This window comes from Scyliorhinus torazame, chromosome 3 (genome assembly GCF_047496885.1).
Source record: "Scyliorhinus torazame isolate Kashiwa2021f chromosome 3, sScyTor2.1, whole genome shotgun sequence".
In the NCBI taxonomy this organism is placed as follows: domain Eukaryota; kingdom Metazoa; phylum Chordata; class Chondrichthyes; order Carcharhiniformes; family Scyliorhinidae; genus Scyliorhinus; species Scyliorhinus torazame.
The window spans coordinates 24058799-24073036 of NC_092709.1; the positions used below are offsets into that span (position 1 = coordinate 24058799).

The 14238-nt window shown below is 47.2% G+C and overlaps 1 protein-coding gene across 6 annotated transcripts in view; it reads left to right on the forward strand.

Annotated features, from left to right (window-relative positions):
* nrg1 (neuregulin 1) overlaps positions 1-14238 on the forward strand; it is a 226915-nt gene that overhangs the window by 152841 nt on the left and 59836 nt on the right. The window contains exon 1 of one of the 6 annotated variants that reach the window (XM_072495413.1): positions 13153-13255. The exons of the other annotated variants lie outside the window; for them this stretch is intronic. Coding sequence (XP_072351514.1) covers positions 13240-13255 — 16 coding nt within the window. The 5' untranslated portion in view covers positions 13153-13239. Of the gene's footprint in view, positions 1-13152; positions 13256-14238 lie in introns of those variants that run through there. 6 annotated transcript variants of the gene reach the window in all.

Genomic DNA, 14238 nt, shown 5'->3' on the forward strand with positions numbered 1-14238 from the left:
AATAGGCCTTCATCCACAGTTCCCATTTCAAAAATAGCAATGCTAGTGAAATACTGAGTGCAAAGACAATCCTTTTAGTGGTTAACATGTGCTGTGCATGAAGCATAATATTGTGGTCCAAGGTAGTGTGCTTGGTTTTATAGACAATTATGTACCCGGTATGCTATGCACCAAACTGCGTTTGACTCGACTTTGATTGTGTGTGGCCTAAAGGTTAACTGCTCCAATGTTTGTGTGGCAGGAGAAACTGCAGAGAGATACGGGTACTTTCTATTAATTCCAATTCCAGCCGTCAAGACACATGAACATTCATTCGAACAGTTATATGTCCGTCATTAGAGGAGGTCAACGTGCAGGTTCAGACGGCAATTAGGAAGGCAAATGCAATGTTAGCATTCACGTCGAGAGAGCTAGAATATAAGACCAGGAATGTACTTCTGAGGCTGTATATGGCTCTCATCAGACCCCATTGGAGTACTGTGAGCAGTTTTGGGCCCTGTATCAAAGGAAGGATGTGCTGGCCTTGGAAAGAGTCCAGAGGAGGTTCACAAGAATGATCCCTGGAATGAAGAGCTTGTCATATGAGGAATGGTTGAGGACTCTGGGTTTGTACTCGTTGGAGTTTAGAAGGATGAGGGGGATCTTATTGAAACTTACAGGATAGTGTGAGGCCTGGATAGAGTGGACATGGAGAAGATGTTTCCACCAGTAGGAAAAACTAGAACCAGAGGGCGCAGTCTCAGACTAAAGGGATGATCCTTTAAAACAGAGATGAGGAGGAATTTGTTCAGCCAGAGGGTGGTGAATCTGTGGTACTCTTTGCCGCAGAAAGCTGTGGAGGCCAAATCACTGCCTTTCAGACAGAGATAGATAGGTTCTTGATTAATAAGGGGATCAGAGGTTATGGGGTGAAGGCACAAAAATGGGGATGAGAAACATATCAGCCATGATTGAATGACGGAGCAGACTCGAAGGGCCGAGTGGCCTAATTCTGCTCCTTCTTATGGTCTTATGGGATATGATCTTTTAGGAGGCCTGAGCACATGCTTATTGGGTCAATATAGTCACTGCTTTGTCTTGATCGTTTCTAACCAACGGAGTAAATGAGGGTAAAACTCATTTTGCACAGTGATGAGAAGTGGCCGCACATTTTCAACCCCACCTGATTTTTCTTTTCCAACCTGGTGGCAATTCAACTTCATTCGCTTGGGCATAACTGCCCAAGGCTGCAGTTTCCCCAGGGCACTGGGCGGGATTTTCTGCATCCCCCCCCCTCCATCCTCCCAAGCTGTGTTTTACGTTAACGAAGGCGACCCGACATTGACCACCAACGGGATCTTCCGGTCCCATTGATGTCTGTGACCTTCTGCGTGGCTCACCCATCCCGCCGCATGGGGGGTGAGGGGGTGGTGGGGGGTGGGGGGGGGGGGGGGGGGGAGCCTTCGGTGGGACTGGAAAATCCCACCAGCGGCAAGGGTTGGAAATCCAGCCCATTGTGTTGTTTGATTTTCAGTGAGTAAGGAGTGTCCCACATTTATTTTTTGACGGTTTAACATGAAAGCCGGTGTAATTACAAGTTTAGGTAGTGGTAACTTCGCTGAGCAGACACCCTGCCAACACCAAGTGAGTGGTATTGGCTCCCCATCATTCACAGGCATGGTATGTCACTGAGTGATTTCCTTTGCTTTGCAAGTTGAAGGCTACATTCAAGTCTTAAAATTAGATAATGTTCGCGTCCAAAGGATATGAGTACTTATGGGCTCTCTTGTAAACCAGACATCACCAAAGCCACTCATGCAGTTGGCGATAAGACTTGCCTATTCAAGTTTTAATCCATCAGTAGATCTATTGATGCAAAAACTAGAAGTGTGAGGTGATTCACTTTGGAAGGAATAACAGGAATGCGGAATATTTGGCTAATGGTAAAGTTCTTGGAAGTGTCGATGAGCAGAGGGATCTAGGTGTCCATGTACATAGATCCCTGAAAGTTGCCACCCAGGTTGATAGGGTTGTGAAGAAGGCCTATGGAGTGTTGGCCTTTATTCGTAGAGGGATTGAGTTCCGGAGTCAGGAGGTCATGTTGCAGCTGTACAGAACTCTGGTACGGCCGCATTTGGAGTATTGCATACAGTTCTGGTCACCGCATTATAGGAAGGACGTGGAGGCTTTGGAGAGGGTGCAGAGGAGATTTACCAGGATGTTGCCTGGTATGGAGGGAAAATCTTATGAGGAAAGGCTGATGGACTTGAGGTTGTTTTCGTTGGAGAGAAGAAGGTTAAGAGGAGACTTAATAGAGGCATACAAAATGATCAGGGGGTTAGATAGGGTGGACAGTGAGAGCCTTCTCCCGCGGATGGAAATGGCTGGCACGAGGGGACATAGCTTTAAACTGAGGGGTAATAGATATAGGACAGAGGTCAGAGGTAGGTTCTTTACACGAAGAGTGGTGAGGCCGTGGAATGCCCTACCTGCTACAGTAGTGAACTCGCCAACATTGAGGGCATTTAAAAGTTTATTGGATAAACATATGGATGATAATGGCATAGTGTAGGTTAGATGGCTTTTGTTTCGGTGCAACATCGTGGGCCGAAGGGCCTGTACTGCGCTGTATCGTTCTATGTTCTATGTTCTAACACTGTAAGACTGCAACAGCTCCATTTTTTCCCCAATGTGATTTGGATGGATTTGGTTTTAAGTGGCTGAATTAGTATTCAGTGGGCCGTCCCAGGCCAAGGTAACCCATAAACATTGCCTTTGGCCCAGGGCCGTCAGGTTCTGCTTTTGTATTAAACAATGATGCTTCGGTGGAAAGTTTCAATCATTTGCCGAATCCGAAAGATGTCTCAGTTCTCTGCACCCCTGATGTGGCTATTATGGGAGTGATAAACGTTACCTCAGAGAAACTGCACAGCGGTTTGAGACAGATTAGTGATAATCCTTCTCTGTCATCAGCAATTTATTTAGATCGCAATATGCATGCCTGCAGATGGAGTTGTGAACAAGCTGTGAGTGGCCTTTAAAAAACATTTTTTTAAGACAATGTTTCACAGGGACTTTCACACTGTGCTTGCCCTGCCTTGGTGTGTTCAGGTTCAAACTTTGTGACAAGGGATGGAATGAATCCTTTAAAATAGACTGGTAAGAAAAGCGACCAGCTGGTCAATAACTACAAAGAAAGATGCACTTGGCTCCAAATGATGCATAGGCTGCATAGAACTCCTTCATTAGAAGATCAATGATGGCCCATTCTGATTGTAGAGCAGAATAAAGATCTGTTTTGCACTAGAAAAGGCTGCTTTCAAGACCTGTGATGACAAGCAGCCTAACATGTCCTATGAGACTTTGGATGGGGTTGTTGGATCTTAAAGGGGCAGCAAGCCTGTCGGAAGAAACTGACTGTAGAGTACAACCTATTGAAGGTAAGGGAGCCACAACAAATTAGAGAAAGGGGAGGTCCACTAATGTTGCAAACATGAGCACTAGACTATGGAGTCGGCCTTGATTTTGTGGTCACACCTCCAGTTAGAAGCTTATGCATGCAGGTCCTACTCCAGAGACTTGAGCACAAAATTATCGTTCACATTTCAATGCAGCGCTGAAAGAGATACCGGGCGGGATTCTCTCAGCCCATGCCGGTTCAGAGAGTCGCTGGGCCGTCGCGATTCGCGCGACGCCGGTCCGCCGATTCTCCGGTCACCGGAGAATCAGCGCCATCGGCGCTGGCGTGGTCGGCGCGGATCGGGGGCCGCGTAGCGATTCTCCGCCCGTGATGGGCCGAGGTGAGTCCCGCCGGCGCCGTTCACATCTGGTCTTACCTGGCGGGACCTCGGCATCCATCCTGTCGGGGGCAGCCTGGAGGGGGGAGGGGGGGGGGGGGGGCTCCACCATGGCCTGGCCCGCGATCGGGGCCTACCGATCGGCGGGCCGGCCTCTCCTGGTGGGAGCCACTTTTGCTCTGCGCCGGCCCCTGTAACCCTACGCCATGGTGCATCGGGGCCGGAGCGGAGAAGGAGGCTACCGCACATGCGCGCATTCGTGCCGGTCGCAGCGCGCATGCGCTCATTCGCGCTGGTCGCAGTGCGCATGTGCAGACCCGCGGTGCCCATTTGACTCCGGTATCGGCAGCTGGAGTGGCGTGGGTCACTCCAGTGCCGTGCTGGCCCCCTGTAGGGCAGAGGATCACTACACTTAGTGGTCCGATGACGCCGTCGTTAAACTCTCCAGTTTTTACGACGGCGTCAACACTCTGCCGTCAGATGGGAGAATCCCGCCCACCGTCTCTCAGATGAGACTTAAAATTGAGGCCAAATCTGCCCCCTTATTATTTCAGTGACATTTGCGGGATCATGTTGTGGGCAATTTAGTTGCCATGTTTCGTCCATTGCGACAACGTTCTTAGAAAATGGACAGAAAAAAATGTAATTGGGTGTGAAGAGCTTTGGGGAGGCCCTACGGATGTGAAATGCTCGACATAAATGCAAGCGCTTGCTCTTTTCTTGACTTGTAAACAGAGAAAGTTCAGAGAAGTTCATGAATGGGTCAGAAAATGGAGCCGAGTTCATCAGAGGCTGAGGATTCACTATCGTGCTTGTTTTATGTGTCCATCTATGACACATTTGTACCCGAATGTTTCAGAACAGCAATGCATTGCCACTGTTGCTGGGCTGGTCATCTACATTCGGAGTTCATTATGCTGACTGCGTGGCTGTGGAAGGAGAGGCACCTCCCTACACGATGGGTGAGATTAAACCTGTTGGTGAATCTTGGTGTAGGCTGCAGACCATCCTTTTGCGTTCCCCCGCGAGCAGGTGAAAGTATGTTATTGATGCATTGCCTCAGTGGTAGTGCCCCGGGAAGAAGCCAGCTCCAGAAATGGTTCGGATAACTTCCCTTTGCCCAAATCCAGAATGACCGGAGTTGAGTTTATCCATTGATCCATTGCCTGGGGACGTGATGGACAAGGGACTGTTTGCAGGGGTGGGATGGGGAGAAAGTCAAAGCTGAAGCTTTTGTGCAATTGTTGGTGGTTGGGGACACAACAGAGATGAGTTGCTCCATAACTTGTCAAGGCAATTTCACATCAAAGCCACCCCACGCGGGCAGGGCTGTGCTGCCGGTCGGGATCAGAGAATCCCGCCGCCAGCGCAAACGGCCCAGAAAATCCCGCTCAATATAAGGGGTGAAGTAAAATGAAGGAGAGCAAAGATTTGAATTACGATGATCAGCGTGAACATTTTGGTTTCAGGCATGGTGAAACCGATCTAATCTTCCGAAATCTCAATCTGAGTATCTAATAAACAGCTATTTTAAAAAAAATCTATCTCAAAGAAGCACTGGCTTTAAAAACAAACATTTGATAAAACTTGTGGTTTTCCTCTTGTCCTGACATGGAGCATGGAAAAGTGTGCAAAGGATTTGTTTTCCCCTTTAGCTCACTTGCATGGACTTTCAACATAGTCAAAATCAACTTACAGAATGTGCAAAGGTTTTTGATCAACCCAATGCTTGATTTTCCACACAAGAAATAGAATTTGTCTGATTAACTAAAAGGCATTGCACATTGCAACATTTCCAAATCAGCCATTGGAAGGGGCATAAGGGTCTGGTCAGGTTGGCTCCTGTTCCTCATGTTACCTAACACGGTCTCTTTACGTGTCCGATTATTGATATCACGCATGTAATCCTATTGTTCATGACTCAATGCAGCTGATATCTCATTTGGGTAATAGATTCTAATAACTTCCTAGGAAACGTGTTGCCCTTGTGAAGGATCTGCAGCCTGTAACTCCCCAGTGTGCTGTTTCTTACCAGCAGTGTCACAGTATTTGTGTGTTATTTTTATATATATATAGTTACAACACTTTAGTAGTGCAGATCCTACATGGTGCGTGGTTTTACAGAATGAGGTTTCCTTTTAAAATTTCAATCAGAATTAGGTCAGCATGCGATAAAGAGGAATTTATAATTTTAATTATCCATAACTCCCAATTAAACCTCACCATCTGCTCATCTTACATAGATATTTTCCTGGCAGATACAAACAGAGGCACTTGCAAAGTATAAATCCGTCTGTTGTTTGTGCCTTTTATCAGTCTGTCCATCTTTCCGACAACGTCAACGAGAGGAGGTTTGACCTTTTGTCTTTGTGCTGGATGAATAATCCGTGTAACTGGAAAATAGTTTCACATCGTCAGCAGAGGCAACAAAGTCTCCCATCGTAGAAAGTTGGGATATATTTCACACCAGCCTGATCACACCCCAACCCCGTTAGCTCCTGAAAGGGACTGATTCATTTACTTTTGACATTCAACCACCGGAAAATGCGCTTTGTGGCCACATTGCAGTGTTTAACATGCTTTGTGCAATTCTGTCACTGATGCTGACTCTCGGGGCTCAGGAGGAGCCACAGTTTACAGAGATGACATTTCCAAAAACCGTCAGCTGACACCCCCATCACTGCTTCGCATTCCAAAGCGACATCCAAACATTGGCTCATTTAGCAGTGAAGAGAAAGCCCTCGGAGAGCAGAGCTTGGTCACAGGCCCAAATAAAGAGCAAGAGTTGTCCTTGGTGCTGAAATCCCAAACTAAACGATCAGGCCTTTTGTGTTGAAATGTGGACCACTTCACAATTAACAATTGTCCTGGTCACAGGTGAAAATGAAGCTTATATTTGCACAAAGGTTTAGGGCATATCACCGACGTAATTGAAATTTAGTTAACCCTTGGACGGCCCAGGGAAGCCAGTTCTTTGCTGACCCAACCACTGTTACAAGTTTTCAAACACAAAATGCGTGTGTTTCCTCCGGATGCTCCGGTTTCCTCCCACACATCCCGAAAGACGTGCTTGTTAGGTGAATTGGACATTCTGAATTCTCCCTCAGCATGCCCGAACAGGCGCCGGAGTGTGGTGACTAGGGACTTTTCACAGTAATTTCATTGCAGTGTTAATGTAAGCCTACGTGTGACAATAAAGATTATTATTATTAAAACACCTGGGGCGAGATCTTCCTGGCGTTCACGCCAGTGGGATTTTCTGGTGCCTCCGATGATGCATCAGAAGTGGAAAGGACAGTATTACTCTCAGCCCCATCACAAACATCCGTGAGAGTAAAATTATTCCGATATCAAGAGAGTTACAGCACTTTGTCACCAATAACATTTGCAGTTAGAACATAGAACATACAGTGCAGAAGGAGGCCATTCGGCCCATCGGGTCTGCACCGACCCACTTAAGCTCTCATTTCCACCCTATCCCCGTAACCCAATAACCCCTCCTAACCTTTTTGGTCACTAAGGGCAATTTAGCATGGCCAATCTATCTAACCTACACGTGTTTGGACTGTGGGAGGAAACCGGAGCACCCGGAGGAAACCCACGCAGACACAGAGAGAACGTGCAGACTCCACACAGACAGTGACCCAGCGGGGAATCGAACCTGGGACCCTGGTGCTGTGAAGCCACAGTGCTACCGTGCTGCCCATTTGACAGTGCCTGATCATATATATACTTGACAAATTGTATATATAATGTGTATGTATAGATTACATTTGTGCAATGCATATCAAGTATACTTTAATATCATACATAGAGATATCTTGAGACAATTACCAAATTGAAGGTTAATTATGGATGATCATCTCATCTTAATAATAATAATCTTTATTAATGTCACAAGTAGGCTTACATTAACACTGCAATGCGTTACTCTGAAAATCCCCCAGTCGCCACACTCCGGCACCTGTTCGGATACACAGAGGGAGAATTCAGAATGTCCAATTCACCCAACAAGCACGTCTTTCGGGACATGTGGGAGGAAACCGGAGCACCCGGAAGAAACCCACGCAGACACTGGGGGAATGTGCAAACTCTGCACAGACAGTGACCTGAGTCAGGAATAGTACCCGGGACCCTGGCGCTGTGAAGCAACAGTGCTAACCACTGTGCTACCGTGCCACCCTCTTAATTCATCCATACTGAAAAATGCTGCAGCCCTCCAATTGTACAGTCCAATTATTTCTTAAATCCCTCCATTTCTCGAACTGGAAGCTTATTCCACACTTCTTGTTTTCAGAAAAACTTCCCGGTATGTCCTCAAGCTTGAACCTTTGTCCCTTATTTTAGTCCTTGTAGTTTAATTTAAAATGATCCCCAAGGTTTCTGAGCTCCACTCTTGTGAACACGCCTTGTACACCTTGTTAAAACCACTCCTCGGGTGCCTCCTTAGCTCATAGCTCTGACCTCTGGAGGGGTTAGTTCTTCTCTGCACAGCCTCCAGTGCTTGAGTGTTATCTTGATGACCAGAACTGGGCAGAGTGTTCAAAGTAAGACCTAATCATGCCTTAGTCTATTACTTCATTGAGGGCCTTTGGTGATTCAGTGAATCAAATATTATTGGGGGTAGATAGGATTATGGAATTTGAAACACAAACATGTCTGCCACGTTTTCATGGAATGGCAGAGCAAGTTTGTGGGGTGGAATGGCCTTCTTCTCCAATTTTATTTGTTCATATGTAATAAATTGTGATGGCGGAACTGAAACAGTACAGAACTGGCATTGAAACCTCAAGAAGAGATCATTATTTCAGCATATATTTTTGTTTTTTGGGCCCCATTATTCTTCCTTTGCCAACAATTCAAAGATTGGTTAATGTGACAAGTCACTGAAAATGAATCCAGCACTAATCCATGGAATCCAACATTAGCCATGTGTATAAATTTGGAGACAGACATATTATCACGCATTTACAATTTTCAGCATATACGAGTCCCTGTTTGCTTCCTAATTCCCAGTCACGTGAAATAGAAGTGGTGAATCAGGATCACATTCCACAATGAATGCAGAAGGCAGCCATATTTCAACACCAAAGCTGGAAAATCTAAGTGAAAATCATTCTTAAAGTAAAGATTTTGGCCATGAATAAGTTTAATTAATTGCACAAAACCAAATTCCAGAAGGACAGAATGAAGCCATCTCAGGTAATTCTTCTGATTCATGGAAACTCGATTAAAAAGGAGCCAGGATGTTGTTGAGGCCGAATTAATAATTTAAAAAATGATTTAAATCTGTCTGCGGGGAAGTTGATTAAGTTGGGGGAGAAATTAATGGGGGCGATTCTCCAATATGGAGCCCAAGTGTTCGCGCCGTCGCGAACCGGGCCCGGGTATGACCGATTCTGGCCCCTACAGGGGGCAAGCACGGCGCTGGAGGTGTTCACACCGCTCCAGCCCGGCGCCACGCCAACCCCCGCATGCGCAGTTGGGCCGTGCCAACCTGCGCATGCGCGGGGGACTTCTTTAGCGCGCCGGCCCCGACTCAACATGGCGTCGGTGTTCAGGGGCCGGCCACGACAGAAAGTAGGCCGGGGGGGGGGGGGAGAGGCCGGCCCGCCGATCGGTGGGCCCCGATTGCGGGCCAGACCTCATTGGAGGCCCCCCCCCAAGTGAAGGAGTCCCCCGCCTCCCACAGGCCGCCCCCCGACCAGTTGCGCAGAGTTCCCTCCAGCAGCGACCAGGAGTTAACGGCGCCGGCTTGACTCTGTCGTATCGGCGTGGCCGGAGAATCGGCAGCCCCGCCGATTCCAGTGGCCGGTAATGCGCCGGCGCAAATGGCACCAATTCACTGCACCTCGGAGAATCGTGCGCCGGCGTCGGGGGGCGGCTGCGGCGATTCTCCGGCCCCACGCGGGGCTCGGAGAATCGCCCCCAACATATGTGTAGGGGAATGTAAGACATATTCTGTTATATTTACTATCGTTATATTGCATAGTCATAGTCAGCAAATGATGCTAAATTGCTTGTTCAGCATTAATGCAGGTTCAAGTAATTTGAGGTTACTTTGATGTTCTGCTGAAGATTTTGCACATTTCTATTATTAATGCAATTTCCTTCTGGCAACATGGCAATGATTCAGCAGAGGAGGAGGCTGGGGTATTAGACGGCTAAGGTGAAAGGGAGGCCGTAATTTAATCGAGTCATGAAAGCTGAAAGACGAAGCTTGTGAAATGTCAGCAGAATTCGGAGGCCAAGTCTCTTCCCATGCCAGCGATATTTTATTCCGTGTGATGGACAAGGCACTATACTCTTTAGTGCCTCAATGCTGACTCCACCAGTTGTATCAAGGAGGCATTCTGTTTGGCACGTTTTTTTGCTCTGCTGAGTTCAATATTCCTGGAACTACTTGAATCAACTCCCAAAGTACCTTTGTCTTCATAGAATCATAGAGTCCCTACAGTGCAGAAGGAGGCCATTCGGCCCATTAAGTCTGCACCAACCCCTTGAAAGACCACCCTACCTCAGCCAATTCTCTGCCCCGTTTCTGCAACCCCACCTTAAGGGGCAATTTAGCATGACCAATCCACCTAACCTGCACATCTTTGGACTGTGGGAGGATGCTAGGGAACCCAGAGTAAATCCAGGCAGACACCCGGCCCGGGGGGGGGGGGGGGGGGGGGGGGGAGGGGGGGAATGTGCAAACCCCACACCGACAGTCACCCAAAGTTGGAATCGAACTTGGGTCCCTCACGCTGTGAGGCAGCAGTGCTGACCACTGTGCCACCCTGCCGCCCGCCTCCATGGATTTTTCTGCTAGCCCTTTTTTTGGGGGCGTGACGTGAGATTATGTGAGGGTGATGGGGGAGAAATGGCTACACAAGTGCACAGTAGCAAAGTAGCAAGTGGCTGTTAACCTTGTTGGCTTTAGTGTGTGGGATCCAAAATTAAAACGAAAACAGCATCAGAGTGATTCAGAACAAGTGAGCCTGTTGAACAGAGGAACATTTTAACAAAGTTATACGTTCATGGGATGTGGATGTCACTGGCTGGGTCAGCATTTGCTGCCTCCCCCTAATTGACCGTGAAATGAATGGATTACCACGCCATTTCAGAATTAACACACTTGTGGATCTGGAGTCACATGTAGGCCAGGCCAGGTAAGGACAGCAGATTTCCTTCCCTGCAGGACATTGGACAGGATTCTCCGTCCTGCCGCACCCATGGACCTTAAACCTATGCCACCTGGTGACTGACTCCTCCGCCCTGGGAAAGAGTGCCTGCCCATCCACTCTATCCATGCCCCTCATAATCTTTTAGACCTCCATCAGTTCACCCCTCATCCTCCGTCTTTCTAATGAAAACAGCCTCTCCGCATAGCTAACACCCTCCAAATCAGGCAACATCCTGGTAAACCTCCTCCGCACCCTCTCTAAAGCCTCCACATCCTTCTGGTAGTGTGGCAACGTGAATTGTGCGCAATATTCCAAGTGCGGCCTTACCAAGGTTCTATACAACTGCAGCATAACGTGCCAGTTTTTATACTCTTGATGCTCTTTCATAGAATCATAACATTTTACAGCACAGAAGAATGCCGTTCAGTCTATCGTTCCGCCTCCGGCTTTATGAATGAGCAGCCCAATTTAATCTCTTTCGCCAGCTTTTCCCGTAAGCCTGTACATTTCCAAACAAAAATCTATTCATGTCTCTTTTGGGTTCAGCTTGTCCAGGCACCCACACAGCTTTTAGGGGTCATATTATTGTTACACTTCTTGTGGTTGAAATGTAAGTTTATGGGTAAGTTGTTAATTAGTTTAAAAACTTGCATCATTTATCGACCATTACTGCCTGGTCAAACAAGCAACCTGTTCAGCCCCCAGTGGCCATTAGATTAATATTGATATCAGCATGCTAATAATTGTTTTTTTGATTATGCTTCGTCCTCCTTACGATTGATTGCCAGAGTGAGCTTATTATTTGCAAGCATCATGGCTAGATTTGAAGTACAGAACGTGAAGCAAGTGCGAAGATGAAGCTCTCCCCATTAATCACCATTTTTATTTGTGAAAGTTATCTTGTCACATGTTTACTGAGCACAGGGCACTGTACGATCGAACAGCAATTAATGGAACTGTTTCAGGAATACAGAATCACGCAGGCGTGATCCCACATTAATCAGAACTTGTACTCTGTGTTACTGCACCCCGTATCAGCATGGCCGTCGCACAGGGACTCTGGTTGTGGGGGCTAAATGCATTTGGTCTAGATCGGGTGGCATGGTGGCACAGTGGTTAGCACTGCTGCCTCACAGCACCAGGGACCCAGCTTCGATTCCAGCCTCGGGTGACCGTCTGTGTGGAGTCTGCACTTTCTCCCCGTGGTCTGTGTGGGTTTCTTCCGGATGCTCCGGTTTCCTCCCACAGTCCAAAGATGTTCAGGTTGGGTGGGGTTACGGGGATAGGGTGGCGGAGTGCGCCGAGGTTGGGTGCTCTCCCAGAGGGTCGGTGCAGACTCAATAGGCTGAGTGGCCTCCTTCTGCGCTGTAGGGATTCTACCATTAGAAGAGGAAGGTTGGAATAATGAAAGGTCACCGTCACCTTCTCCCCTCCCCCCACAGTACTTCCCACCTCCACCTCCCACAGAGGAATAGCCTGACCTCAGGATCGATGAGAAATTGCCTAGTCTTACACAGGAAGCCGTTAAGTTGATTGAGCCTCTGGACCATGTCCCACTTCCCAAACTGCAGACGCGAGGAGAAGCGAGGTTGCCCTCATCTGAGATGACAGGAGGATTTCAGAGAAGTGAGTTGCGTACGTAAGAATTCAAAAAGTGTCAGTCGCGGCTAATGTTGAGTTAAACGCACAAATTGACGGTCGCAATAACATGCGTGCAAGTATGGGGTGACTTTGGGAGCAATAGCTGATTACATTTGTCTTTATTGCTACTTGTAGAAAATGGAGCAATTAGAATGGACAAGCACACTTTGCATTCTTTCATTTGAGTTGAAGGGTTTGGAAGTTAATTTGATGGCTGTATTGATTCACTGTGATGACATTTTGCATGAGCTGGTTTTTACTCTTAAGATCCACATTCGTCCTGGGACCTGGGCAGGACAAAGGGGTTTTGATGCAGCTGATGTGCTTCGTGACCGAGGATTTATTCGAAGGCACGGACGTTATTTTATTTGCTTTTTGAGTTGTGTTCCCCTGTGCCTGTCTCGAGCTTGAGCACAAGTCACGGTGGCTGACGTCTTGCCCTTCGACCATCAGCAACGTAAATCAGACAATTGACGGTGCAATGACGTGCCCAAAGAAGTATATTTAAACCACACACACACAAAAGAGGGTAGGAGTCCTCAGATCGTTTCGGGACCCACAGGAGCAACCCCTAGCTTTGCGCTCATTGCAGTAAGAGTTAGGGCAAGATCGCCCCCATCTTGGGACAAGGACATCTTCATGTGCATTTAGAAATGCGCTTCCTCCCAGGTAAGAGGGGCTAAAGGAGGGGGTCTGGGGGGAGGGCAGCTCGTCACCAACTCAAAACATTCTGATAGCTCTGAAATGTTGGCATTTTTCTCACTGTGGGCGAGTTGTGACTTTGCTGGGACATCCCAGTTTCTGGCCTGCTCCTGGTGCTAATGCTGTTTGAGGAATGAATCTGATTCACTCCAGGATTTCCTAGCTTTTGATTTTCAATTTCTTTGGAGGGTGTATTTTATTCCTGGAGCCTCTGGTGCTCTGGTCATGTAAGCATGCACAGGGGTAAATAAGTACCTCAAGTATTGTATGTCACTCTTTTTAGTCTCTCTCACTTTTTGCTGTGGATGATTTGTCTTTGCTGCAATGCTGCATCTCTCCAAACAGCAGGGTGTACTTTTACTAAGTTTGTTATTTTCTCCTGATCGCCAATGTGTGCCTTTTTTAAAAACTAGAAATGATTCATAATCAGTGCACAGCCTCAAGCCTGTAGACTGATTGTGGTGGGTGAGAGGCTACCATTCTTGTTTGTTGTTTAACATTTGCTGAGGGACTTGGCTTCTACCTGCTTCTTGCCGAGGACACTCAACGCTGTCCATTCGGTTCAAGAACAAACAAACAAAAAGATAAAAGAACGCTCAGGTTTCAATTAGGTTTGCATTGACCCGAAGCCACTCTGTGCAGATCTGTGGAAACTGTTTGGCAGTGAGAGGGTTAAGCTGCTGCTTGTGAGCCAGCCAGCTGGAACACAAACTGAGAAACTGCTTTTATCCTTCAAACTAGATTCATTTTTTTTTAATACCTCGAGCGATTTGAAGGACATGTGCGATACGGCAGCGGATGTTTCATATCATGGATTTTAATTTCTTTAAACAAAGGTTTTTGAGAGCAGAATGGCAAAGGCTGACGTCTCTGTGAACCATAGAAATGAAAATAATAAAAACAACCTTTTGTTAGAGCAGTGTGCACATACTGTGGAGTGGTAGCACCTT